General features: G+C 35.3%; 1 protein-coding gene across 5 annotated transcripts in view; it reads right to left on the bottom strand.

Annotated features, from left to right (window-relative positions):
- Positions 1-393: 393 nt before the first annotated feature.
- Positions 394-25,870, bottom strand: part of Chl1 (cell adhesion molecule L1 like) — a 191,325-nt gene continuing 165,848 nt past the window's right edge. For 4 of the 5 annotated variants that reach the window (XM_040739359.1, XM_013125011.3, XM_005085752.4 and 1 more), the window contains 10 exons: positions 25,665-25,735; positions 21,596-21,818; positions 19,193-19,308; positions 18,822-19,026; positions 18,492-18,614; positions 13,891-14,070; positions 10,538-10,699; positions 9,790-9,921; positions 7,860-7,932; positions 394-4,105 (listed from right to left, as the gene is read on the bottom strand). In XM_040739359.1, coding sequence (XP_040595293.1) covers positions 3,889-4,105; positions 7,860-7,932; positions 9,790-9,921; positions 10,538-10,699; positions 13,891-14,070; positions 18,492-18,614; positions 18,822-19,026; positions 19,193-19,308; positions 21,596-21,818; positions 25,665-25,735 — 1,502 coding nt within the window. In that variant the 3' untranslated portion in view covers positions 394-3,888. The remainder of the gene's footprint in view (positions 4,106-7,859; positions 7,933-9,789; positions 9,922-10,537; positions 10,700-13,890; positions 14,071-18,491; positions 18,615-18,821; positions 19,027-19,192; positions 19,309-21,595; positions 21,819-25,664; positions 25,736-25,870) is intronic. The other variant, XM_013125014.3, reaches the window with a different exon arrangement.

Here is a 25,870-nt window from a genome sequence, read left to right as displayed (position 1 = left end):
AATATTTTAAATATCAAAATACTCAGTAAATAGGGCATCCCATATTTAAAAGAGTCTGACAAAATTTACTTTTATCCATTTTGAGTATATAAGATATTATATGTTATTAAAAGGACACATTTATACATTTTTCCTGAAAAATAAGCCAGCTGAAAATATATACACATTAAATCTGCACTGATTGCAACTGTGAACTTGATTGTTATGTTTTCTAGACCGTGATGACATCAAGTCATCTGTATTTAAACACAGTGATACAAATAAAATATTTTACTTACACTGCTTCAAACTTAATTTATACTTCATGTATATTTTCAGAATCAGCAGGAACCAAGATGAAGCTCAAAAAATGTAAATTATTCCTTTAATTTGATAGAAAGTGACACAGACATCTTTTGAGTACATGAAGTCAAACTTTTATTTCAAAGCTGAATTCCATGTGTAATGAAAATAGTTTTGAACCATACATATCCATAAGCATTACAAACATCATCTACAACACCAACACATTTGAGTAAAGATCTACTGTGAACACTAATCTAAGTAAGAACAGAAAAGCTAACCAGTGAGCCTGCTCTCTGTGTTTTTTGCCTCTTTGACAACACAGTCAATTGAAGACAAAACAAAGTAGCTTTGACTCAGTCCTACTAATCTCACTATAGGAACACAAGGATATATCTACTACCACAAACCACAAACCAGTCCTATTACAATCAATTTAAAGTTGTTACAAGAATTACACCTTCATGGCATGTAAACATATTTAGGGTTTCCATTGGCAAATGTTTTAAATACTTAGAAAATCAGCCAACATCTCTCCTTATTGTTCTCTATCTCTTCCATGAGTATAAAATAGCATTAAGTCCATTGTGCTCTACAGTTTTTTAAAAACATGGGTACATCTAAAATATCAGATGCCTTTACACCAAGAGAATAAATCTACTGCTTTCACATCTTATAAATACACATGCAGAATTAATGGAAAACGCTTTTATATAGCAAAGACCCTGCTTAACTTTCTTCTGATTAATAATTTTCAATGTCATGTGCAAATCGTACTCCTTGCTTAACAGTAGATTTAGTTTATTTTCTGTAGATCTGTTTCCTATAAAAATATATTTATGTGCTTAGAGGGGGAAAAGTTGAGTTGGTGTATGTGGGGGCGATTTTTTGATACATAATTTGATTACAGGTTGGATTATGAAGTTAAAAGGCATCTTAGATTTTACCATTTGTAAATTTTCTTTGTACAAAAGAACACCCTGTGATAGCGAACATTAGCACTTTGTAGCACAGTTTGAAGTGAAGCAGTTCAGCAACCTGCCTAAGGATTCTACGTAAAGTCAGTGCTGGACCCTGGAAGAGAACACGGATTTTTCCTGACCCTCGAGCAGCTCTCTCTGAACCTATCCCCATCTACAATCCTTGAGATTATATACAATCACTTACATTAAAATCATATGTCAGTAGACTACATAACGTTACTACAGAAAATTTACGACTCAGGGGGCATTTCCCAAATAATTATTGCCCATTTGTAATCAGCATTTCACTTCACAGAGTCTGCCACTCATTGTCTAAGAGAGAAAAAGAATTGAATCCACCTTAACCTACTGGATTTGTTCTCATTTGAAGATATTGAATAATACACGTCTATAATTAAAATGAAAGCAATCCATGAACCTTGTCCTGCTCTATTGAAGATTTACAACAGAATGAAGCCCAATAGTATTTAGAAGTTCACAGAGGCTAGCAAAAGGTGTTATAACACAGTCTCATTTTACAGCAGCTAACAAAAGAATGATGAAGTCCATTTGGAACAAAAATATAAGTATTCGTGTTAACTTTTGACTTAATGCTTGTTAAATTCTTAATGAATCTATTCTAGATTTTGGATATTATTTTCAACTCATGTGCAACCTTTTCCAAACAACATTTTGACTGATGACAAAAAGGAGGAGACAGAATGTTAGCATAATTAACTGTCAATGACATCCTTTATTTTCTATGAAGCTCAGTACCACAGTTCCTCCCACAAAAGTAGCACATGATGATGACTTCTCCAACAGTCTGTGCCTTAGTCATCAGATGGAGCTGGAGATCAGTTTGCACAGCTGGAAGTGTGGACCCTTACATTCATACAGGCTAGAGCACAAAGATGTCTCCCCCCTTTCATTTGCTACTTCCAGGTGAGTAGCCAAACACTGGGGTCCATGGTTTTGAAACAAGCTTTTCCTGCCTATGCATTCTGGAAGATGTGTGAAATAAAAATGTATTTTTCATGTACATTACTGCATTGGTAATTTTACATATCCATGATTTTAACCCCCGAACAACATAATGCATCATGCCAATTAAACATGAAGACTGAGTGGTGTATCCAACAATTACACACAGTAAAGTTAAATCTGTGAACTGAATCACTTAACATAGTTAATATTTAACAGTGAGGTTAAAAGTTTCTGTTATATGAGAGAGCAAATAATTATTTACTTATATGTATTCAGAGTCTTTCAAGGCATTTCTAAACCACTCTAAAACTTCTGTAACATTTTAGATGAACTGGTAGCCCGCATGCCAGAAAATAAATTCCTGGACACTGTACTGACAAAGCAAAACATTAAAATGATGATACCACTGCAAATACATTTACAATATGATATAAACTAAATGGTATAGAAGAATTTCTACTGTAAATAGTTTTCTTTGTGGGGAACTGGGGCACTAATCCACTCCAAAACTTATTTTGAAAAATATTAATTCATTTCCCTACATGGTTGTATTTTATTTTGAGATCATGTGAAGTAGAGAAATACAAACACAGAATCCAATTCTTCATATAATCTTGAATTTGGAACCCCAGGTTATTGTATCTATCCCCAGAAGAATGAAAACAGCATCCTACTATATACACTCTAGCTGTACAGTCATACCTACTAATGTTCTCTTTCTCACTTCAAAATAAAACACTATGTTTTAAACTGTGTAAATATTAATATAATATGTACAATGCATTAATGAAATACATCCAAGGGTACCAGTATATAAACATAAAGGCTGAAAGCTGTGAACATACAAAAGAAGATACAAAATACAATCATCAGCATCTCTCTGTTTTTAAAACAACTCCTGACCATCACTCCTGCAGCTCCAGTTAGTCCAAGTTTAAAAACAGGAAGAGAGAGAGAGAGAGAGAGAGAAAGAGAGAGAGAGATGCAGAGTTACCATACTGACAGAAATTAAATCTTACAGAAATTGAAAATGTTGTAACTCTGCATATACATGGCAGCCTCTGGGCAAATAGTTAGGAGCTCAATAAATACAAGTTGCATGATCATCTATGACTTTTACTACTAAAATTTTAAATAATAACTTTAGACTATATAGATTCCATGAAGTATTTAATAAACATTCATATTCCTTTTTACATTTTAAATAACCAGCTTGCTTGCTTACAATCTCCTTTCCTGTCGTGAATCAAAGTCACTAAAACAGTTCTTAAAAACTAAGTACAATTGTGCATCCAGAGAGAAACCCACACAGTTAGCAACATTAATGCACGCACAATGAACAGGAAACCAGGCAGATGCAGAGTATGTGAAACAGGAACTTTGGATTGAGTCAAAGTGGATCTAAGTACAAGATTTGTTTTGTGTTCTTCATTTTGAGCACCCAAAAACAAAACCAAAAATGAAACATAGGCCTGAAGTGTTTGGCATCTCATATTTTTTTCTTTTTGAAGGCAGTGCTATTTTTCTGAGCAAAATTGCAGAATTTCAGAATGTCAACCTCTAGACATGTGTTTCCACTCCTCTGTAAAAGGCTTTGCTCCCCAGAAGAGACTGGGGATGTCTGGGCTAGCCAGCCATGGTGTGTGACCTTCTGTGCTTATGCCCGGAGTGGGAACGTGGCTGTCGAACTTCCATTGCTTTCAACAGACCCCTTCTCTTTAGTTCCTGTATAGGCACCAATAAAAGATCCATCTTCATTGAATATGGAGTGGTCACCCTCTCCATATTCCACTAAGCTGTCAGCACTCTCTGTGGGCTGCATGTTCCTATTCAAGGACCGAAGGCTTCCTTTGAGAGGCTTTTCATCACTGTCACTAGAAGACAAAACAGAGTAATTCCACAGGAGCTCAGATTCAAAGGCACATACAACAAGACTCCTTCACAAGTGCTAACGGGTTCTATAATTTTCAACTTTTTCTTATTAACACAAGTGACAGGGACATAAAGCTGAAGTGACACATCCACAAAGAAGTATTTTTTAAAGCTATAACTAATTTTCTTCATTCTGAGTGATAGAGGAATACTTTTCTATTTTTTTTACACTTCTGCATCCCTTTTAAATGAGAAGCTTCTTTGGGGCATGAAGATGCAACATGCTGATTTATAATGAGGCTATGGTGTGGGTGCCTGTGTGCCCCCTCAACTCACATGCTGAACTGCCTCACCCCAGTTTCATGGCAATGGTGTGTGGGGTCACTGGATGTTACTAGTCACAGAACAATCTTCATGAGAGGGATTCGCCCTGGTGAAAGGTCCTCCCATAAGCTATCTTGCAGTTTCCAGAGGAAAATGAGAGAAAAGAGCACAGGACATTTTGTCTTGACCTGAAACTCACTATCTAGTCCCAGAATTGTGAGAAATATTCTGTTGTTTATAGGATACTTAGTTATGCCACTTGTGATTGCTACTCAGTGACCTAATTATACATGTGAAACTTTAATAATAATTGTGTATTATCTCAGTGTCCCACAAGAAATGAGCCCAGACATGGGCTTCTGGCTTCTGGTCTTCAGGAGACAGGTTTTTAAAGGAACTGTCGTCTCACCTGGAGGTCTGGCTGATAGTGAATGTGCTTCCTGATGCGTGTTTTGATAGAGCTTGGTTCCATTCAGAGCTTGGGTTGAGAAATTCAGATTTTGGCAAGCCAGAGTCATTCTCGGTTCCTTACCATGTGACCTATCTCCAGGATACTTAGTAATATCTACCTTCAGGTAGGGCGGGGATATCAGAGAGAGTTTCCAAGTTGACCTGTTGATCCTGCCCAAATTTTTTCATCTTTTATCTCTTATTTGATCATTTAAGCTCCTGTATCCTTGCAAAATTTTCTCTTTTGTTTAGCGTAACCAACCAAATTTAGTTACTTTTGAAATTTTTCTTTTCTTATAATTATTAAAGCACCCTGATTAAATACATCAGGTCACACATCTCTCCCTCTCTCTGTCTCTGTCTCTCCCTCTCTCTCTCTCTCTCTCTCTCTCACACACACACACACACACACACACACACACACACAGAAAGAGAGAGAGAGAGAGACAGAGAGAGAGAGAGAGAGAGAACATCGAAGTAGGTGAAGCACTTGGTATGAAGACTAAGGGCTTGAACTCAAAGGATAGGATAAGATAATGGGTAGGTATGAATTAGTACTGTATATACATAATGAATTGTGAAATAATTTCTGAAAGAAAATATAGTTATGAATACTATTAATATACTATCTAATGTGCGTTTCACTCATTGCAAGAAGCAAAACTGAAGTCACAATTTTCTACAAAATTATACCATTTTTAATATATATCTGATTTAAAAACTTTTAAGAATGAGATTCAAAGTGATAGATGACAAGAACTATCTGTGTTTGATACACTCTGAGAGGGGAAAGTTTGGATGTCCGTGTTTGACATAGCATAATTCAAGATGTCTGTGTGGTGTGGTAACCGGCTTCAAATTTAGGACACCGAGGTTCTGAAAAGTAACATTATTTGGCTTTGGGACCAGATGATGAGTAGCAAAGACATATATCTAAGGTCAAAGCATGTAAGAAAGTCCCTGAAACATGGAAAAGATAAAAACTTTGCTGATGAATGTGAAGTTTTGAAGTTAAATGCCAGAAAGCATGCTAATTATTTGAAAGTTGTAACCGTAAACAATGTAGAGAAAAGAAATTGTCTATCCTTTCCACAAAGTACAGGGTATAGACTTATAAGTTTGTGAACAAGGGATAGATTCAGGATTTTGTTTTGCTTTGTTTCCCTTTATAAAACTGTTTGTGGACAGTGGTCCTGAGACCTCAGTGATCCCTGTCAAATGGAATGTGAACAAATGTGTAGTGTCTTCTCTTTAAAGTTGTGCTGAACCTACTGACAAACCCCAGCATAATACATAAGATATACTAGATCAGTGAGGTATAAGTTCTAAGACTGGGATATCAATATCTATGGGCTATAACTTGGGTACTTGCTATGGCGTCTGTGCTCTGCCTGAAGCTAGATATTATTAAACGCCCCGGAGATATGCAAGTTACTGAAGATGGCTCTGAAGTTATTAATCCATAGGTCTGAATTAAACCAAGCTCTGTCAGCATACACATAAGGAAGCAGCAGCCAAACCTCCAGGTGTGACGACAGTTCTTGTCAAAAGCCTGTCTCCTGAAGACCATAAGCCAGAAGCCCATGCCTGGATTCATTTTCCATGGGGGCATTGAGATAATACCCAATTATTATTCGAAGTTTCATACATCAGAGATAACTAAGAAGCAAATTCCAATCAGTACAACAGCACTGACCATAGCTTACAACTCTTCCAAATAATGTCCTTTTTCTTTTTACTCTCTTTTTTTCTTTCTTTTCTTTCCTCCCACATTACAACCACCCCTGTCTTTCTCTGATCTGATTTGCTTGTAGAGAAATATAAAACCATAAAAAGAAATCATCTAACCATCAGAGAGATAAGTGATGGGCATAGAGCCAACCAGAGGCATGGTGATGCTTAGACCTGTATTAATTACTCCAGGTCAGCTACTCAAAGTAACCCACATCCGTAGTCATGTAGACAGACTCAGAGATGAGCCAGTGAGGACCAGCTGGATTTCTTCTTTGACAGGGATTCTTGGATCATACATATCAACCTCAGTGTAAGTTTGAAATTTATAATAATTTTCTTGGCTACAATAGAGAGAGGCAATCTGACTAAAGGATGGTGACAACTCAAGAAAGAAAGGCTAAGAAATGTCATGGGCATAAGGTACAGACAGCAGAGATGATGTCTAACTGGATAACTGGGAGTTGCAATCCTTTCTTTAGTGCTGCTTTTATACTAGACTTCTTGCTGTGTTGCTCCTGTCTGGTTACACTCACACATTGAGTCATAATCTTCAAGAAGTTATCAGTGACTCTATGCTTTAACTTATCTCTTAGATGGTTCTTTTCCCAGAATCCTTGTCATGCAGAAATAGTTGTTCACTTTTTAGCCTTTTATTCTAATTGATTGATAATATTATTTTTAAATGGCAAGGTTTTTTAAGGCTAGGTTCGTGTATAGAGTTGGGTAGGAACCTCTTTACTTTTATAAATGCATGTGGAAGAGTTGCAATCTGTGTCTGTAGTTGCAAACTTAAGGAATCTATAACAGCAACACTAAGAGTGGCTTTAAGATGTTTCAATAACTTAGTTTATGGGAACATGACAAATGACATGTGTTTGTGCACAGAGTTTCAAGCAAGGAATCTTGATGCCCTGTTATCGAGACTGTGGTCCTCAACATGCCTCCATCCTATATATAATAACTAAGCTCTTACAGAACAACAGACAGAAAGGAAAAAGGGAAGAAAAATAAGGAATAAAGATTAAGGAGGGAAGGAAAGAAGGAAGGAAGGAAGGAAGGAGGGAAGGAAAGAAGGAAGGAAGGAAAGAAGGAGGACAGAGGTGGGGTAAGGAAACCTTTGGTGAAGTTTCTATTATAAAGTCAATGTAATATAATTCCATTACTTGAGTTATAAACAAAGCACTCTCTCCACTTGACACACTTGATGAAAGCGTTTCAACTGATCATGAAATACAAAAGTACATTTACCTGTATTCACCAAAAGTTTCATCTTTTGTTGATTGAATCTCTGGATCTGGGTGTAAATCTTCCTTTTCTTTTACTGAAACAAAAATTTTAAAAGTCTAACATCAATGATATTGTAAAGATATTGAAATACTGGGATGTGAGATGGGTTCTTGATTCTCTTACCTTTAAAAAATCAAACAAACAAGTTCCCTTTAAGATTATACTTACTACTGCTTACACTAGGTATCCTTCAATATGAAAAGTTGTTGTTGTTCTTTTTAAATGGGCCTGGATGGAGGGAGGACTTCAGAACATCTATAGGTTAATACTTCATAAATGTTATTTTTAAAAAGATAATCAAATAAGAATGCTGCCTCTCTTTAAAGTTTCTAATTAATGACCTGAACTATCCATTAGTCATTATTATGAACATAATTGATACAGGTAAGATTTCAGAGGAAAAATGAAATATAAATCTGTGTCAATTACTCATGCTATTTTATGAAAATGTATAAGTCATGTTCTTCATGGTTTTATGTATATGATAGATTCTAAATAAATGTTTGCTTGATAAATCAGGAGCCAATAAAGAACATTGTCTAAATCTGATTGCTGTAAGCCCAGAGATGCAGGAGTTAAATATTTCTCCTTTTGTAAAAACAAAATAAATGTAATTTAGATAAAAATAAACAAGTCAATAACTAGAATGATTTTTATTCCTATTTGGTGTATCATTAATCCAAGAGGTAGTGCACTCATTAGAAGTTACCCAGTATTGTAATAGGAAATGCACCCTCTTTGATGCAATGGTGAGCTCTAACAAGGCTGGGGAGTGGAGCCCTTTCTATCAGAGTGTAACAGCACAAAACACCATAGCCAGAAACAAAGAAGCAGAGGAATGCTATAAATAAAAGAGCTCCTTTTAAGGGCACTGAAACATTTGTGTCACTTAATAATACACTTTCTCAATATCTGATATATCTATGAACAGAAAGAATAAATGTATAAGCAATGTTATCTTTAAGAACCTATTTTAATGTTTTTATCTTTAAGATTCATTTCATTTTGGGGGATGGGGAGCTGTCACAGAAAACTTTTATGTCCCTTTTTAACAACCTGCATCTGCAGTCATCAGTACCACTGCAGGAGAAAATAGTGATAAGGATGCTGAGGTATAGCTCTCCACAATCGATGGATTCTGGAGGGGGTGTGGGCGGGGAAAGACTTAGTTTCTTTAAGGGGCCGGCCACTTGGAATTTGACCATGCTTCAGTCATCTTATTCTTGCTGCTGCTGTTTCTACATCTTTCTTTTTTGGGTTGGGAGGCCATTTGGGTAGAGGAGCAGACACGAAAGGACTAGGAATTGAGTGTTATTTCAGTGTGCATAATGTGAAATTCCCAAATAATCAATAAAAATATTATGTTGAAAAGATTTATTTGATGTATGTACATATGTATGTTTGTATGAGTGCGGGTGCCTAAGGAGACCAGAGGCATCTCATCCACTGAAGCTGGAGTTACACAGACTGTTGTGAATTTCTCAATATAGTTGCTAGAAAGCAAACTCAAGAACTTAAATCAACATTTGAAACCACTGAATCATCATCCTAACCCATACAGTTTATTTTCAGTACTAAAGCAGCCTGATAAAGTGGTGCAAACCTTTAATCTCATCATCTAGAAGGCAGAGGCACAAATGGATCTATGAGTTTGAAGCCACCCTAGTCTAACTAGTGAGTTCCAGACCAGCCAGCTTTAAGAGAGAAACATTCAAATAAATAATTAGTGAAAACTAGCATTATAAACTATGTATATTTTCTTTGGTTGCTTAAGTAAAATAATCCTCTTTAGTATATTTCATAGATAATGCACTATAAAGTTTTATCAATGTAATTTTTATAAAATACTTTCTGTAGACAAGTTGAAAATCACATCAAGCTATGGTTTTACCTGAATACTTTCCACCTTTGTTCCTCTTCACAAAGCAAATAGTTAACAATATGAGTGTGAGTAGAGCTATTGCACACATCAGTCCAATAAACCAGCCTTGAGTGGAGATATCATCATATAGGCCAGCATATTCTGTTGCACAGAGAGAAGGTGTAAAGTTAAGCCACCTCTAGAATCAGGTTTTGATGTTATGCAACATTGGGACACAATCAAATATAATTTTTAAGTAATAAATAATCCTTCTTTTAAGCTCATAGGAAATAAAGCAATCTAAAGGCATTTTGTTGGGAGACACTAGGAAATCATTCCTTCCTTCTTAGGGAAGAGGTTATGTCAGGTAGCATTTAGCTCTGAAGAAGAGAATAAGAAAGGATAGTGAAGTAAATGCAGAAGCAGCAGCAAGGAAGTCATAGCATAAACTGCCTGGGTTACAAGCAGATCACCATGGCACCTCTGTGAGCTCTGGTTTGCTTCTCTTTTTCTTTTAGTTTCTGTTATTGACAGACATTAATTAGCAAAAAACACATTAGGGTGACTACTCTGGTAAACTAAGTAAGGGAAACATTGGATCATTATGATATAATTTCATTTTTGCTAATTTTGAATGCTGTGTATGCCAATAAAAATTAAAATTATGACCTTTATATCTAGTGTGCTCTATACTTTAAGTATAATACATAATAATAAAATTAACCCACAAGACATAGTGAATTGTCTAAACTATATTCCACACAATCTAATTTCTCACCTCTCCCTCTTGTCTCAATTACATCTTGAAAAATGCTATCGTTATCACCCCAGTTCTTAGTCATTAGGTGAACAATATGTTCCGCTCCCGGCACAAGTACCTCTACAGGGTGAATCTTTTGGGTAAGATTTACTCCTTCTGTTATCTTCCTGATACCTTTACCTAAGAAAGGTACACAGTTAAATCATATGATTTTAATCACTGAAAAGCAGGAGAGAAATGAAAAAATATGTATCATTTTTGAGATTAAAAAATAAATTTGGCATTTTTATCTTAATGGTTCTTGGGTCATCATGGACCCAGAAATTAGCATTTCCAGATTTTTGTCTTAAAATGTTAAAGATGAATAAATGCAATGATGTCAGCTAATGGCATTTACTGATGAGATGATACTATAAATCTGCCTTCATATGAATGGCTCAAAACCAAACACAGACTCAAAAAAAAACCTTCCAATTTTTCATTATTTTTGTATTAGATGAATTTTCACAGCTAGTGAAAAACTGACTAAATCATCTCTGGCTTACGATTAAAAATAGAATTATGATTTTAGGTATATTTCATTAATATATAAGATAATTGTTGCCTTGATCTCAATATGTTCTTGTAAATGACATTTCAATATATCCATAAAAAGGTATTTTAAACTAAAATCTTTGGCTACAGCAAGTGCAGGTTTATAGGTACATTTAAATGGAATGGTTTCACTGAGATTTGCAACATGTATGAAAAGATGAGTAATTTTCTAAGAGAATTTATCAACAATCTTTCAATAATTAATCATTAGACCTCAGTGTAACAGATAAAAATGAGTACAATTTAATTAATATACATTAATCTCTGATCCTTAAATTAAGCATGTAAAATACTTTTGGCATTGAATTCATTTTTTTTTACAAATAAGCTTAACATAGAAACTTTAAATTGGTAAATGTTAACAATTTACACATTAAATGAAAGAAGATCCCTAGTGAGAGTGTAATGGATGATGGTTGATGAAACTGTTTGTTGAGTGGGCATAGGAAACAAAAATACTTGGTTATAACTTTTCATCACAGAATAAAGGTAAATTATATGACTACTGAACAATGAAGGACTGCATTAAAAATGGTGCCACAGAAGAAACAAAGCCAGTTATACAGAGGAGCAGAACTTTTAGAATGGATTACTGTAATAGAATAGAATTAATATATAAAAGATTCATTAAAAACCAGAAATATTAGTGTATAATTAGGTGCAAGCTTTTGAAAAACAGAAATGCAAAGTGATTTATTCAAACCCACAATGACACAAAAGCATATTATAACTCCATCCTTTTCCCCTGTTTAATTAGAGAGCCACCTTGAAACTGGAGTAAAAGCCAGAAAACAAAAGTATACATGTTAAATCTCAAATTTGAAATACCAGAGTCTTAAATTGCATTCAAGGGAAGAAGGGGAAGAAATATGTGTAACAATAGATTCTAATTTTAACTGTTGTTGGTTTTAGAGTTCTTAGTGAAGCTGAGATATATCTCCTCTGTAGAACTGTACAATGTTCAAAGATTATGTTGGAGTTCAGTGGAAAAGCAACTATAATTTACAGCATGACAATAGATGTCTATAGAAGAGAAATCAGTGTCAAATAGGAGTAAAGGGCAGAAGCTGGAATACTGAAAATGCAGATCCCTGGAAAAGAACACAAACACCTTAGTATGGGACAGTTTTTAATTACCAACACAGGATACAGAAGCAATGTGCCTTTTTATACTGAAGCAAGCACATTAGCTCCACCTTCCATGTGCAAAAAGATGTGACATCAGACATGGAACCACTCAACAATATATCTACTCCCCACAAAAGTTTGTTAAGTGTGAATACAAATAAAGCCCGGCTTTGCAATGTATGTAGTAGGCTGTGGAGCATGGCTAAAGCAATACTCTGGATTTTTTTCATGCTCTTAATTGTCATAAATGGGGCTAATATTCTTCCTGATTAAATTGTCACTTCTACCAAGATAACAATGATCTCTGAGGTTTAATATCTTGTATGAACCATATAGCTATTTAGACAACTAACTACTCTTTAGACTGTTGTAAATTGCCCAATTGGTACCAGCTTGTGTCCTTGAGAAATAATCTTTAGTAACTAGACCATTGTCATTATCTTGAAGTCTAACATTTTTACTAGATGAATGAGTTCTTCATTTCATTCAGTGTTCCATTTGTCTTTAACTCATAGGTTTAAGAGAGATGCTTTTTAAAAATACGGCTCTAGATAAGCAACTTTAAGTATAGAGGAGAAAACAGAGGCCCAAAGTTTTGCGGGATGGAATCAGTAACAGGGAGAAACATGTAGTAAGTTCAGAGCTTAATGATTCTTAGCAGCACTACAATGAATGGTACTGATTCACACGTTTGAATGAATCATAATTGTGTGCATAAACAATGCACAATTGGTTTGTTTCCTCACTACTCTCCTTTTTCCAGTATTTCTCCTATTGAGTTAATAGTGCTCCTAATCTACAGTTCAGAAAATCACTCACAACAGAATTACATTTGTCATATACTATTTATGATTAAAATTTTATTTTGTTTCTCTTCTTAACCTCTACCATCAATCACTTTCTATTCCCTCAAATCCCCGTATGCCTGACAACTTTGAACCACACATGAGTCCCTTTTTCTTAACTTGTTTATGAGAACATCAGTTCTTAAACAAATTTTATTTTACTGCTTAATCTACTTCAGTCTTGATGCACTATGGATATTACATATAGATTAGCAAGAAAAACCCTGACATTTTCCTTGGAAAAATAATTTTGCAAAGGATTTTGTTACAGTGTAGGAGAAAGATAGAAATGTAATTTAATTGTAACTGTGCTACATGTGAGGCAACAGTCTGATAAGTCATTTTCAATTGTTACTTAGCATGAACCACCAGACTGTAAAAACCAAATGTGACATATGAATTTATATACTGTCAGTCAAAGCATGGAAGTGACATATATTAAATTCTTTTCTGTAAAATATCTACCAGAGTAAAAGACAATTTTTTGACAAAAATATTCTCCAAAGAAAAATATCCTTCTCACTTTGTGAGAAACTTTATGAGTACATGTCCACTTATTTTATTTAATGGAAGTATGCTCCCAAATTTGTACACACTAAGATATGGCTTAGTTTTTGTTCAGAAATCCATAAATTGAATCAATGTGAACTTTGCAAACAAAAACAGTAAATTCTGTGCCTGTGTCAGTGGTGCACAAAGGGTCAGATAGATTTGGGTCAGTCATTTCTAAATTTCCAAGCCTGGGTGCCTGCACTTTAGTGAGGTTGTGTGAAGCCACGGTATGCAGAAGCATCAAATACTTACTCCCTTCTCCCAGTGTGGCACTTTCCTCGCTTATTGGCTTTCCACAGCCTTTTGAGGTGCATGCCTTCAAGTAGAACTTGTATTTGGTTGTTGCATTGAGGTTTGAGAGATGCCAGCTAGATTTAGATGGAGTAGTAACGTTGATTTCATTTAACTCTCCAATCTCATAGGTGTCGTTTACTGAAGAAATAAGCATGAACATTAGTGTTTCACAGTTCTTCACAATTGAAGTTACAATTTTTGTTTCTACTTAATGAAAAAGTGGCTATCATTATTCATCACTATTAACTCTTTCTGGGTACACAGAATTATTATCACTATATCAACTGAGAGAAGACTGAGTTATTTTAAAAGTAAAACCCTTTCCAGAATGAGATTCAGTGACTGGTTAAACTAGGACCTTAATCTAAACCACAGCCATTTAACTCTAAGTCACCATGCAATAATTATGGCACCAGTCACCTTCAAAATTTGTTATATATGTTAGACACTTCTCCATTACCCAAGGTTTACCGGATCCTTGACAGAGATACTTTCAATTTTTTGTTGTTTGAGATAATAAATAACAAAGTATTATTATTTTATATTTTCTAGGGTTTTTATTTAAAATGTGGCTTCAAGTATGCATACATGTTCCTGGATTGGTGACAAAATTGTTCCTCATCCTTAGTGTGTTGAAAGCATCATAAATATAATCTACATTTAGTATTCCCACTCTCCTGAATGTAACTTAGCAATTCAATACTCTATGGAATTTTGATTGCTGATTCTCATTGTTTCACTAACTAGATGCTGTGATTAGCTGCCACTGTCAAACCCAATCAGAGAGTGCAGTGCTGCAAATGAATAGCCTAGGAGATGATCAAACTTTAAAAGATGTGAGGCCCAGTACCAATACAGGCTCTTACTGTTTCTTTTAGACACCCACCAGGAATTGATGGAAAAAGGAGTCTAAAATGGCTGAGAGACACTTGATACAGTGCTCAACATCCTTAGCCATCAGGGAAATGCAAATCAAAACAACTCTGAGATACCATCTTACTCCTGTCAGAATGGCTAAAATAAAAAAAAAAACCAATGACAATTTATGCTGGAGAGGATGTGGAGACAGGGGAACTCTCCTTCACTGCTGGTGGAAGTGCCAATCATACAGCCACCTTGAAAATCAGTATGGATACTCCTCAGGAAAATGGGAATCAATCTACCACAAGATACAGTAATTCCACTCTTAGGCATATACCCAAAAGAGACACATTCATACAACAAGGACATCTGCTCCACTATGTTCATAGACATTCATACAACAAGGACACCTACTCTACTATATTCATAGCAGCATTATTTGTAATAGCCGGAACCTGGAAGCAACCTAGATGCCCCTCAACTGAAAAATGGATAGAGAAAATGTGGTGTATTTACACAGTGGAGTACTACTCAGCGGAAAAAACAAAACAAAATATAACAACCATATAAACTAACAAACAAAAAACAAGGGAATCTTGAAATTTGCCGGCAAATGGATGGCACTAGAAGAAACCATCCTGAGTGAGGTAACCCAGTTACAAAAAGACAAGCATGGTGTGTATTCACTCATATATGGATGTTAGGCATGAAACAGAGGAGTGACAACCTACAATACCATAGCCAGAAAGTCCGGGAAACAGGGAAGACCCTAAGAGAGATATGCATGGTATCCCAAAGAAGGGGAACCAGACAGGGACAGCATCTTCTTTGGGTATTGGGAGCACGTGGAGGGGGAGGGGAGAGGAACCTGGGAGAAAGAGAGGGGGTGAAGAGAGGGGAGAGGAGGACATGGGAGAGTAGGAAGGTTGAGTGGCAGGAAGAATGGAGGAGAGCAGGATGAGAGATACCATAATAGAAGGAGCCATTATACATTTGAAGAGAGATCTGGCACTAGTGAGATGTCCAGAGACCTTCAAGGATGACACCACCTGGTAACCTAACCAATAGTGGAGAGGCTACCTTAAATGCTCTTGGCCGATATTGTGACTTCCTTGTATGCCATCTTAGAGCCTTTATCCAGTGACTGAAGGAAGCAGAGGCAGACACCCACAGCTAAACACTGAATTGAACTCCTGGAACCCAGTTGCAGAGAGGGAGGAGTGATGAGCAAAGGGGTTAAGACATGGTGGGTGAAACAGCTGAACTGAATAAGGGGAGCTCAGGGACCCCAGACTGATGGCTGAAAGGCCAGCATGGGACTGATTCAGAACCCCTGAACGAGGGTGTTAGTGAGGAGGCCTCAGCATTCTTTGGGGCCTCGAGCAATAGATCAGCATTTATCCCTGGCATCCAGATGGACCTTGGGAGCCCATTCCACATGAGGGGATGCTGTCTCAGCCTGGACACATGGCAGAGGGTCCAGGCCCTGCCCTAGATTATATGAAAGACTTTAGAGATCCTTCATGAAGGGCCTCACCCTCCTTGGAGTGTGGAGTGGGGGTTGGGAGAGTGTTGAAGGGGAAGGGAGAGCAGGGAAGAGAGCGGGAGCTGGGATTGACATATGAAGAAGCTTGTTTCTAATTTAAATTAAAAAAAAAGAATCAAAAAATAAATAAAAAGACACAGGAGCAGGAAGGGGATATGTTGGGAAGAAAAGATTCAGTTGAAGAGTAAAGGACTAAATTTCATTATAAATATGTCTGAAATGGTAAATGAATAAAAACACACTTAAAAAATAAAGTGTGGGATTTGATGAATGTGCGTCATATTTGTACCCTCATAAATCCAAACCTTGCACTTAACTCATTGAATGTCAGGAGCTCTCTGAGCTCAACATATACAGAATGAATGAATTTCGGAACTAATGAATGAAGTGCTTTTAAATGTCTATTATGCTCTGAACACTATGGTAAACACAAAAAAGGCTAAATTATGTACGGATGTGTTTAAGGAGGTTTGAAGGTGCCAATGGCAAGGAAACAACTACAAAATTATCCTCTCTGCATTCATAAAAAGAGAATTTATTATTTACCTAAAAATACATTAATTATCCTGTATGAAGCAATTATTTTAAGACAGCAAGTAATAATCTCAACATTATAAAGATGGAAATATATCAGTTACTTTATCACAATTAAGCCCTACAGAATCAATTAACATACCTACTAAAATCAATATAAAAACTAGAGAAAGTATATACCAATCTGCTATATAAAATAGAAATTGATTAGGCTAGAGAAGAACAAGGAAAAGACACACTACATGAAATATACACAGCATTTAATATTAATAGGAAAATAAATAATTCAATATTTGTGAGTTTTAAGAAGTACAATGACTATTTTAACTATAAATATTTCAAATACTCTGTTATGAGAAGTAGTTTTTAAATCAAATTTAAATCTTAAAAACAAATCAAGCAAAATATTTGAATTTAAACAAATTCAAAGATAGGGCACAAGTTCACTAAACCAAAAGAAAATTGAAAACTCTTGAAATATTTTGGTTCTGTCCAGTCTTAAAAATTGGTCCTTGGAAGAGTGAGGCTTAAGAACTCAAAATGTAGACATAGGCACAATATGATATGAACTTAAAATAAGAACAGAAGATATGTGTCAACTCCTTCATCCATACACTACAGCATGCACTGCAAAGGTTGCGTGGAACAGTTAGGGAAAAGCACTTACTAAAAGCAAACTGGTAAAAACACTGAAACATGACTTCCCTTGGATTTCATCTTTATTTACTTAAACAGCTGTGCTGTGCTCAGCCATGATCAGTGGAACCTAAAGCTCATAATTGACCCATATAACAGCTCAGGAGACATCAGAGTAAACACCAAGGCCATGATGAGGTTGGTTTTTGTGAGCAGGGTAGACTGAATGGCTATAGTCCAGTATATGGACTGGTTAACAGTTGAGATATGACTGAAGTTACACCTTTCATTTTGAAATGATGCTTATCATTTGATGATTTTTCTCAGGTAAGAGATGTTATGACTTTTAAAATGTTTTAAATTTGTTTAACTATTTTGAATCTAGTGACATAGAAGTTTGCAGGGGAGATTATTCTGAATCTCTCACCATGTCCTGCCTGACTAACAAGCTATCATCAGAGGGTTCTACCCAGACAAATATATGAAGGCTTGAGACTGGAATCATTCACCAATCATGAAGGGGTCAGTCTTAGTATGGAGTTGCATGTGCTGTGAATCTCCATTACATTGTTTACTAACTCTGTACCCTGGCATGTTCCATAATTCTCAAAGCTGCTCACAGATCGAGGGTAAATACACTTTCCCTAGGATCCACTGTTTTAGTTACAAAATAGGAGCCCACAGACCTTTTGTAAACAGAAACTGTGGGTACTTAATACTATGAGAAAAATGTGGTCTCTGTTTCCCTAACTCACATTTGCCATTATAATTCGAAAACAGCTATAGGTAATATGTAAATGGGTGAACACAGTCATGCTTCAATAAAACAAATGTTTATTATTGAATTATACAGGGGCTACAGTTTGCCTTTTCTTTACAGATCCTTGCTCTATAGAGAATACTGCTCATTACATAATAAGCTAATTCCTCAAAGAAAAACAGAATCTTTGGTAGGTTAAATCCAATTCAAATCTGTACTTACTTATCTGGTATTGTAAAAGATAACCAGTTAAATTTCCATTTAGTTTCTTAGGAAGTCCCCAGGATAAAGTGGCAGTGTCTTTATCAACTTTGATGACCTTGAGAAAACTTGGCTGTTCAGGTACTAGAAAATACAAGATCATAAATGGGTACTCATAAACTAATGAATTTCTGGAAAACCAAACAACACATCCCCATGAGATAACACATTTATGGGAATCAAGATGTGAATCCCTCTGAACTTCACATTAACTATCAATAATAAAGAGAATGTTTAACAGTACCATTAAGTCATCTGCATAGATGGCACCTTCCATATTTATTCTCTCACCTCCTTCTGGTGTCTGAAATATGTAAGGCTCACTCTCTGGACCAGCTCCTTTAGAATTATAGGCTAAGACTGTTAAGTGATATTCACTAAAGGCATCTAGGGAAGGAACCATTCCAGAATTTCGCTGTCCTGAAAATCTTAGGATGTTCACTTCTTTGGGATGTGTCCTTCCATCCAACAGACTTTTGGTTTTCCACCAATTTATCTGCAAAGAAAATGCAAATCCTTTAACACAACAACCGTAGTAACAGATACTCAGTTGACCTCTTGAAATCATTTTAAAATCTCAGAAAAGAAACAAATTCAATGGTGTCAATGAGGAAGTAAAAATGAAACAAAAAATTACTTAAAAATATCAATCTTGTACCAACCTGGTATCCTCTCAGAAGCCCGTGAACTGTTTCCTTTGGAACTGTTGACCAGGTAACTTTAACTAATGTGCTGTTCATAACATCCACACCATAGATCACAGGAGCTGTACTAGGATCTGTAAAGCATTTAAGATTGATTAGCTTCCAATGACCTATTCACCTGATTCATAAAAATCTCTTTCCAAGACTGATCTTCTATTGAATAATTCTTCAGTATACTGTGTGAACATACATTGCTCGGATTGGTTTAATAAGCAATCTGACTGGCCAGTAGCTGAATAGGATAAAGTTAGGTGGAAAAGCCAAAATGCGAATGATGAGATCAGGAAAGGTGGAGTCTGGAGTTACCAGCCAGACAGAGAACTAATCAGTCACACAAAATGGGATAGAGGTAAAAGGAGTGAGATTCAGGGAAGAATACAGATTAATAGGAATGGGTTAAGTTGTAAGACCTAGTTAATAACAAGCCTGAGCTATTGGCTGATCATTTATAATTTGTATTAAGTCTCTGAATCAGCTATTTAACGAAGCAGCTGCAGCTATTTGGGAGCAGGCTGTCAGGACAGGAAACTTTGCTTACAATCTTTACAACATTTAGGTAGGGAAAGTACTTGTGTGCTTTTGGTTTCAAATGGTATCAGCACTTTTTTGGTACAGAGGACTCAGTTCACCATAGTTACTTTATCTATCCTATTGAGAAATGATCCCAGTAATGGAGATAAATGCAAATAGAAATTTAAAGCCATGCTTGAAGCCCCAGTAACATGAAGAAATTATTTCAGAATTAGGTTGACATTAAAAGAACAATTGCCTTGGTCAGATTTGGAGTTTTTAATAAATTAATTAATTGATTTGTTTGTTTATTTAGTCAATTTGACATGGGCCAGGGTCATCAGAGAAAAAGAAACTTCAAACACAGACAATGTCTCTATTACATTGTCTTTAATAAAGTCTGTGGGGGAAATTTCTTGATTCATTAGCCCATCTTGGAAGGTCTGGTCCCTTGTGGATACTATCTCCCCTGTGCTTGTGGTCCTGTGTTGTACAATAAAGCAGACTGTAAGCCAAGAAAGCAAATCAGTATGCAGCATTCCTGATTCATAAAATTGCCTCTACATTGTTTCCTGCTTCCAGGTTCTTGTTTTGGGTTCCTGCCTTGATTTCCTTAAGTGATGGAGTGTTTTTCTAAGTCGCAAGCCGAAATAAACTCTTTGCCACTCGCATTGCTTTTGTATCTGGTGTTTTTCACAGCAAAATAAATATAACTAAGATAACAGTCAACATCAATTGAGTATGTACTATGTTTCCGATATTTAGAAATTGTACCTGGATCAACTCATATACACGTAGGCATGTCCTTATAGGACTATCATTGTCATTCTGTTCTAAAGAGCTGAGATTACTAAAATGCAGCCAGCAAGACCAATTGCTCATAAATTATGTTCTTTGTGACTTTTTAATCTGAAGGCTAGTAGGATAAGAGATTACTTATCATTTTCATTCAAGACCATTCCTTCCTGATTCAAAACATGACTCCAGATACTGGAAGAAAATAAGAATATCTCCTTATGTGAAAAGTTGCCCAATGCAGTCTTTTCTTTTTCTGGAAGTATAATTGCAGCAGTTATTATGCTATTAGCATTTAATAATATGGCCTCATGACTGCTTCTTCAAAATTATTCATATGGTTAGAATTTCATATTCAAATCTGGGTAGGTATCCCATCTGTGTTAGGCAGTTTTCAGGCATGTAAGTGAGGCCCAGAGAATTTTATCAGGCTGTTGTTAAGAAATCCTTGACAAGAAAAGGTAAATCTAACAAAACCTTGAAAACCCCATGATCATTATGTTCACTCACAGAGTCTTGTGTTGGTTTCAGGTCTTTGATTTTCAAAATACAAAGAACTTTAACAGGTTCTTGAACAAGACTGAAACATTCAAAGTACTTACTTTGTCGTTATGATTCTGGTTTTTACTGTGCTTCCAGAACCTTATTATTTCAAAAGTGTGTCTCATGTTGCTCAGACTGGCCTCAAATTTACTGTGTAGCCAAGGATGACTATGACTTCTACTCCTCCAGCAGTACCTTCTAAATACTGGGATATAGGCATTTGCCATCACATCTAGCAGAGTTTTATCATATTAGAGCTTCAAACACAGCTTTGTGAATTCTAGGCTAACATTCTATCAACAAGCTACATTTCCAGACAAGTACTTCTTGAACATTGTATCTTGATCCAGTCTCTCCAAGATCAACGCAAACTTCAAGGCATATAGTATTTATTTTTCTGTTTCACGGGTAATACGTTATCTTTGCAAGCAGTATTTACTCAAAAATATTGACCAAATGTAGTAACTTGAAAATTGTCTTGATTTGTTTAGGATTTAAGCTTGGACCACTTACAATCTTCCCCTGAATAGAGTGTCACTGACTGAGGCTCAGGCCCAGAGCCAAGTTGATTGATGGCTTGAACTTGAACATCATAAGGAGCATAGACTGTAGGTGTCATCACACGCAGTGTGTGGTTTGTAACTGTTTCTTCTTCCCATTCCTCTGGCGCTCCCTGGGGCTTCCAGCTCACTCTATACTCCAGTCCTGGTCCATTCTGCTCCATGGATTTCAAAGGCTAAAAGAGAAATCAAGACTCATTTGATGAACTTGTAGATATGTTGACCTAAAGATGGAAATGATTCATTTTAAAGAGTTTAAGATTAACTGGAAAAAAGAGATATTAACTATGTTCCTTGAAGTCAGAAGCACTGTTGTCATTTTATTAGTTTAATTTTACACATCAGTCTTCTACCATCCAAAGACATGGGACATTTTAGAATCATGGATAATACACATATGGTGATACATAAAAGTTCATATATAAAATAAATTTAAAAAGAATGCAAGTATTGTTTTAGGTTTTCTCAAGCCACTGCTGTATGCTACATTTTATTTTCTACTGAAAAAACAGAAACTGTGAGACCTTGCACTCTTGGGTCATGGCTTCTCAGGCAGACTACTTTTCTCCACAAGATTCTGTTCCATTTTCCATTAAAAATATAGACAAAACCGTCTTTAATTTTGGAAAATGGACATCTGTATGAATAGGAACAAGAAGTAATACTCTTTTTAATCAATACTTTCTCAGCTCCCTGATACAAATGGCTATTACACTTACTTCATTTTGTCATATAGAAAGGTTTTGTGGCAGAGATTCTGATTTTTTAATTAGAAATTGGTTATTTCCACTTTAGTTTTTAATTAAGGAAAAGTTTAAAGAAAAATAATTTGGTCTAAAGCACCAATTTAATTTTAGAAATGGGTACTTTATTTAAATGCTTCAGCTATGTATATAAAAATATTCACTTAAAATGCATTTTCATCCTAGACTAGAAGCTAATTTATATTAAGAATAATTCTGTGTATGTATGTGGGTGATTAAATGTCATATAAAATGTTCTTGTAGTGTTTACTATGTTTCTTTATTGAGTCAGCTGGCTAAAATACTTATTAGAAGAATCTGATGGAATTACATTGAAAGCAAAATGTTCTATAGACAAACTATTTTAGTTTTATATTTATTCCAAAGTGACTACTTAAACTAACTAGAAGGAAAAAAATCAAGACAAAAATGACTCTTACATGGGGCATGGTGACAAACACCTTTAATTCTAACTCTCACAGAAACACAGCAAGGCAGATCTCCGTGAGTTCAAGGCTAGTCCTTGTTCTACAGGGAAAGTTCCAAGATGTCCAAGTGGGTTACACAGAGAAACTCTGTCTGAAAAAATCAAATCAATAAACAAATAAATAAATAAATAAATGTAAGAATTATTTTTGTTTGCATATACTAGAATGTATCATTCAAAAATATTTCAGTATAATATGGGTATTGATTTAAATTCTTAGACTCCCTACACATCTGACATTATCTTAATAAATTATACTATGAACATTTTTGAGGCTTTATTTTAATTTTAATTACTGGAATGCTGTGTGTCTGTCTGTGTATAGGTATGTACAAGTGAGTGCAGGTGCCAGTGGACTCCAAAGAAGTTATTGGATCCCTGGAGTTGAGGTTACAGAAGGTTGTGGGGCATCTATAATTGGTGCTTGGGAAAAAAATTCAGTCATCTATAAGACAGTGTATATGCTCTTAAGCACCAAACCAACTCTCTAGTCAGTAATACAAGCTTATAGGTCCAAAGTACACTCAAAACTTATATTTTTTCCTTACTGACAATAAATAATTAAAATAAATGTTACTCAATTTGATCATATTTTGCTCATAGCAAAATAACAAATTTAATAATGCTGTCTGACAAGTTTTAAACTGTGCCAATGTTAAGAATAATTGCTTAGTTATTTTGCCAACTCTTTGGTTTCTGAACTTCAGAAGGAATTTTGTATTTTGCTTTGAGGCAATAGGAAACAAGACTTCAATAACTGTCAAACAGCATAATGAAAATTAAGTCATAGAAGAGCAAAGATGAATCAGACAAAGAGACCACTAGCCTTCCCTTTCTCCTCCAGCCCTGGTCATAGTGAAGATGTCTCTAGAAAGACATTATTAACTTAGGGAAGGGAGAATCCCCAGAAATCGTTTGAAAGACCTGAGAAACCTATTATTAGCAGGACAGAAATAGAGTGTACTTGGTATAAATATCACGCTATATTTACATTGTAGACTGTAAAAATGGTAAAACCATGTAAACTTTCAATGTGTCATACATATGTATCTTTATGTGGTGAGAATAGTTAAAAGTTCTCCCTTCTACCGCTTTCTAAGTATATAGCACATTTTCTAAACAATGTTCACCATGTTATTTCCTTAACTTTCCATTTAATTCTCTTTTGCCTCATTTTAAATATAAGTGGATTCTTTTTCTTGTAAAAATTTCAATTCATATATTTATACCTTTAACACTTAGGAGTTAAATACCCTGGCTACACCCATATACGTTAGCTATTGAAGAACTTCCTGCTTCCCTACTCTAACTTGGTGTCTGGGTGAATTTATTCTCTTGTTGTTGTTTATGTGTTATTTATGCATTTTCTTTAAAGTTAGATATGCTATTGAAATAAATTTTAAAACTCATTTAAACATGCTTAAGAACAAGTAACAAAAACTATCAAGCAAGAGCTATTCTTTTAAAAAATCCTTTTTGATGATCTAAATCCACACTATAATATAACAAATTTTAAGTAAAGTAGAATGACATCATTGTCCTTTTCTACTCTCCAACCTCTCTAAGGGACCCCCGTCTTACTCTCTCTCAACATCATAGCTTTTTTATCTTTATTTGCTACTGGTACATAGTAAATATATAAATACAACCTGTTCTATTGGTTTAGTTTTATTTGTATGTATATATCTCAGGGTTGACCACTCTGCATTAAATAACCACTTAGGGTTGGATTTTCATTCATGGGGAAGACTGTTTCTTCCACACAGCATTCCTTAGTTGCCTGTAATTATTTGTCTACAGGTTGTCCCTAAGTACTACTCAGAAAGAGAGAATTATCCCTGGTACTGGAAACCTAACCAACTTGCTGAAGCTAGTAAAGTCATGGATTTTAGTGGAGAACCTACTACCACCAATTTACTAAATAAGTGTAATTCCCAACTGTATTTCAATATCTGTCCTTATGCCAGAAGATAACTGTAGCTCTCATCCTCCAGGAGAAAATGACAACCAGCCAAATATGGAGAACAGATGACTGTGAGGTGCCCAGGCCCAGTTGATATATCTACATCATAGCTCCAAGTTCCAGAAGAAACTTGGGAATTATATGATGAAATAGTACTATCATGGATGTTATCTCAGCAGATATAAATTGTTTTGCCAGAGTCAAAGAGTAGTTTGATTTAGGAATATTTCTTGGTGATACATTTCTAATAGTGTGAGGAATGGAAGGCTCTCAATGTCTGTGTTTAAAGTAGAGAAATGCTGAAGTTGTTATCAGAATCAGAAATAAATGCCTGTAGGACCTATGGCTCCTATTTTTGGAGGGTGTATTTATATCATATTTATTAGACCATGTGGCAAGAAGTATTTTTTAACTCTAGCTTCATTGTGAAACATCTAATATATTTGGAATAAAGGACTAGAAATTTGAAATTTCCCGTAATAGATTTCATCTAGATCAATTTATCAATTGTCAAATCATTTCTTAGAATTAATCCCTATTTTACATGTATTCCTTTTGTTTTCCTTTTAGTTCTTGGAAAAGAGCCTGCCCAAGCTCTCATTCTTTTTAGTCAAGTACTAAAGCAGTGAGTTACATCTCTGATCCTATCTTACAGCAAATTCTAACTTCTGTAATCTTAAAGCACTGACAATAAATCAAAATTTAGTTTTATTCCCCAACCTTATCTCATTGTTCTTAAAAAATGCTATTGTGTCATTACAGTTAGCAAACCTACTTAAAAGGAATAAATAGCCCAGAGAAACACATGAACACCTTAGGGAATACACACCTCCCATTTTATAATCATCTCCTTGGGTTGGGATGCTTGAACTCTGATATTCTGTGGATTCTTGTCTGGAGCTGAGAAATGAAAAGCATTAAAAATAATTTTACATTTTGTAGTAACCAGTTGGTCAGACAGCATGTAACTCTACCCAACTCCTCAAAAAAACAAATAATTGAATAATTTTGTTTATTAATATCCATAAATATCTC

Source organism: Mesocricetus auratus, unplaced genomic scaffold (genome assembly GCF_017639785.1).
Source record: "Mesocricetus auratus isolate SY011 unplaced genomic scaffold, BCM_Maur_2.0 Super-Scaffold_100676, whole genome shotgun sequence".
Taxonomy (NCBI): Eukaryota; Metazoa; Chordata; class Mammalia; order Rodentia; family Cricetidae; genus Mesocricetus; species Mesocricetus auratus.
The sequence above is the reverse complement of the archived record's forward strand: the minus strand, read 5'-3'. Positions and strand labels throughout refer to the sequence as shown.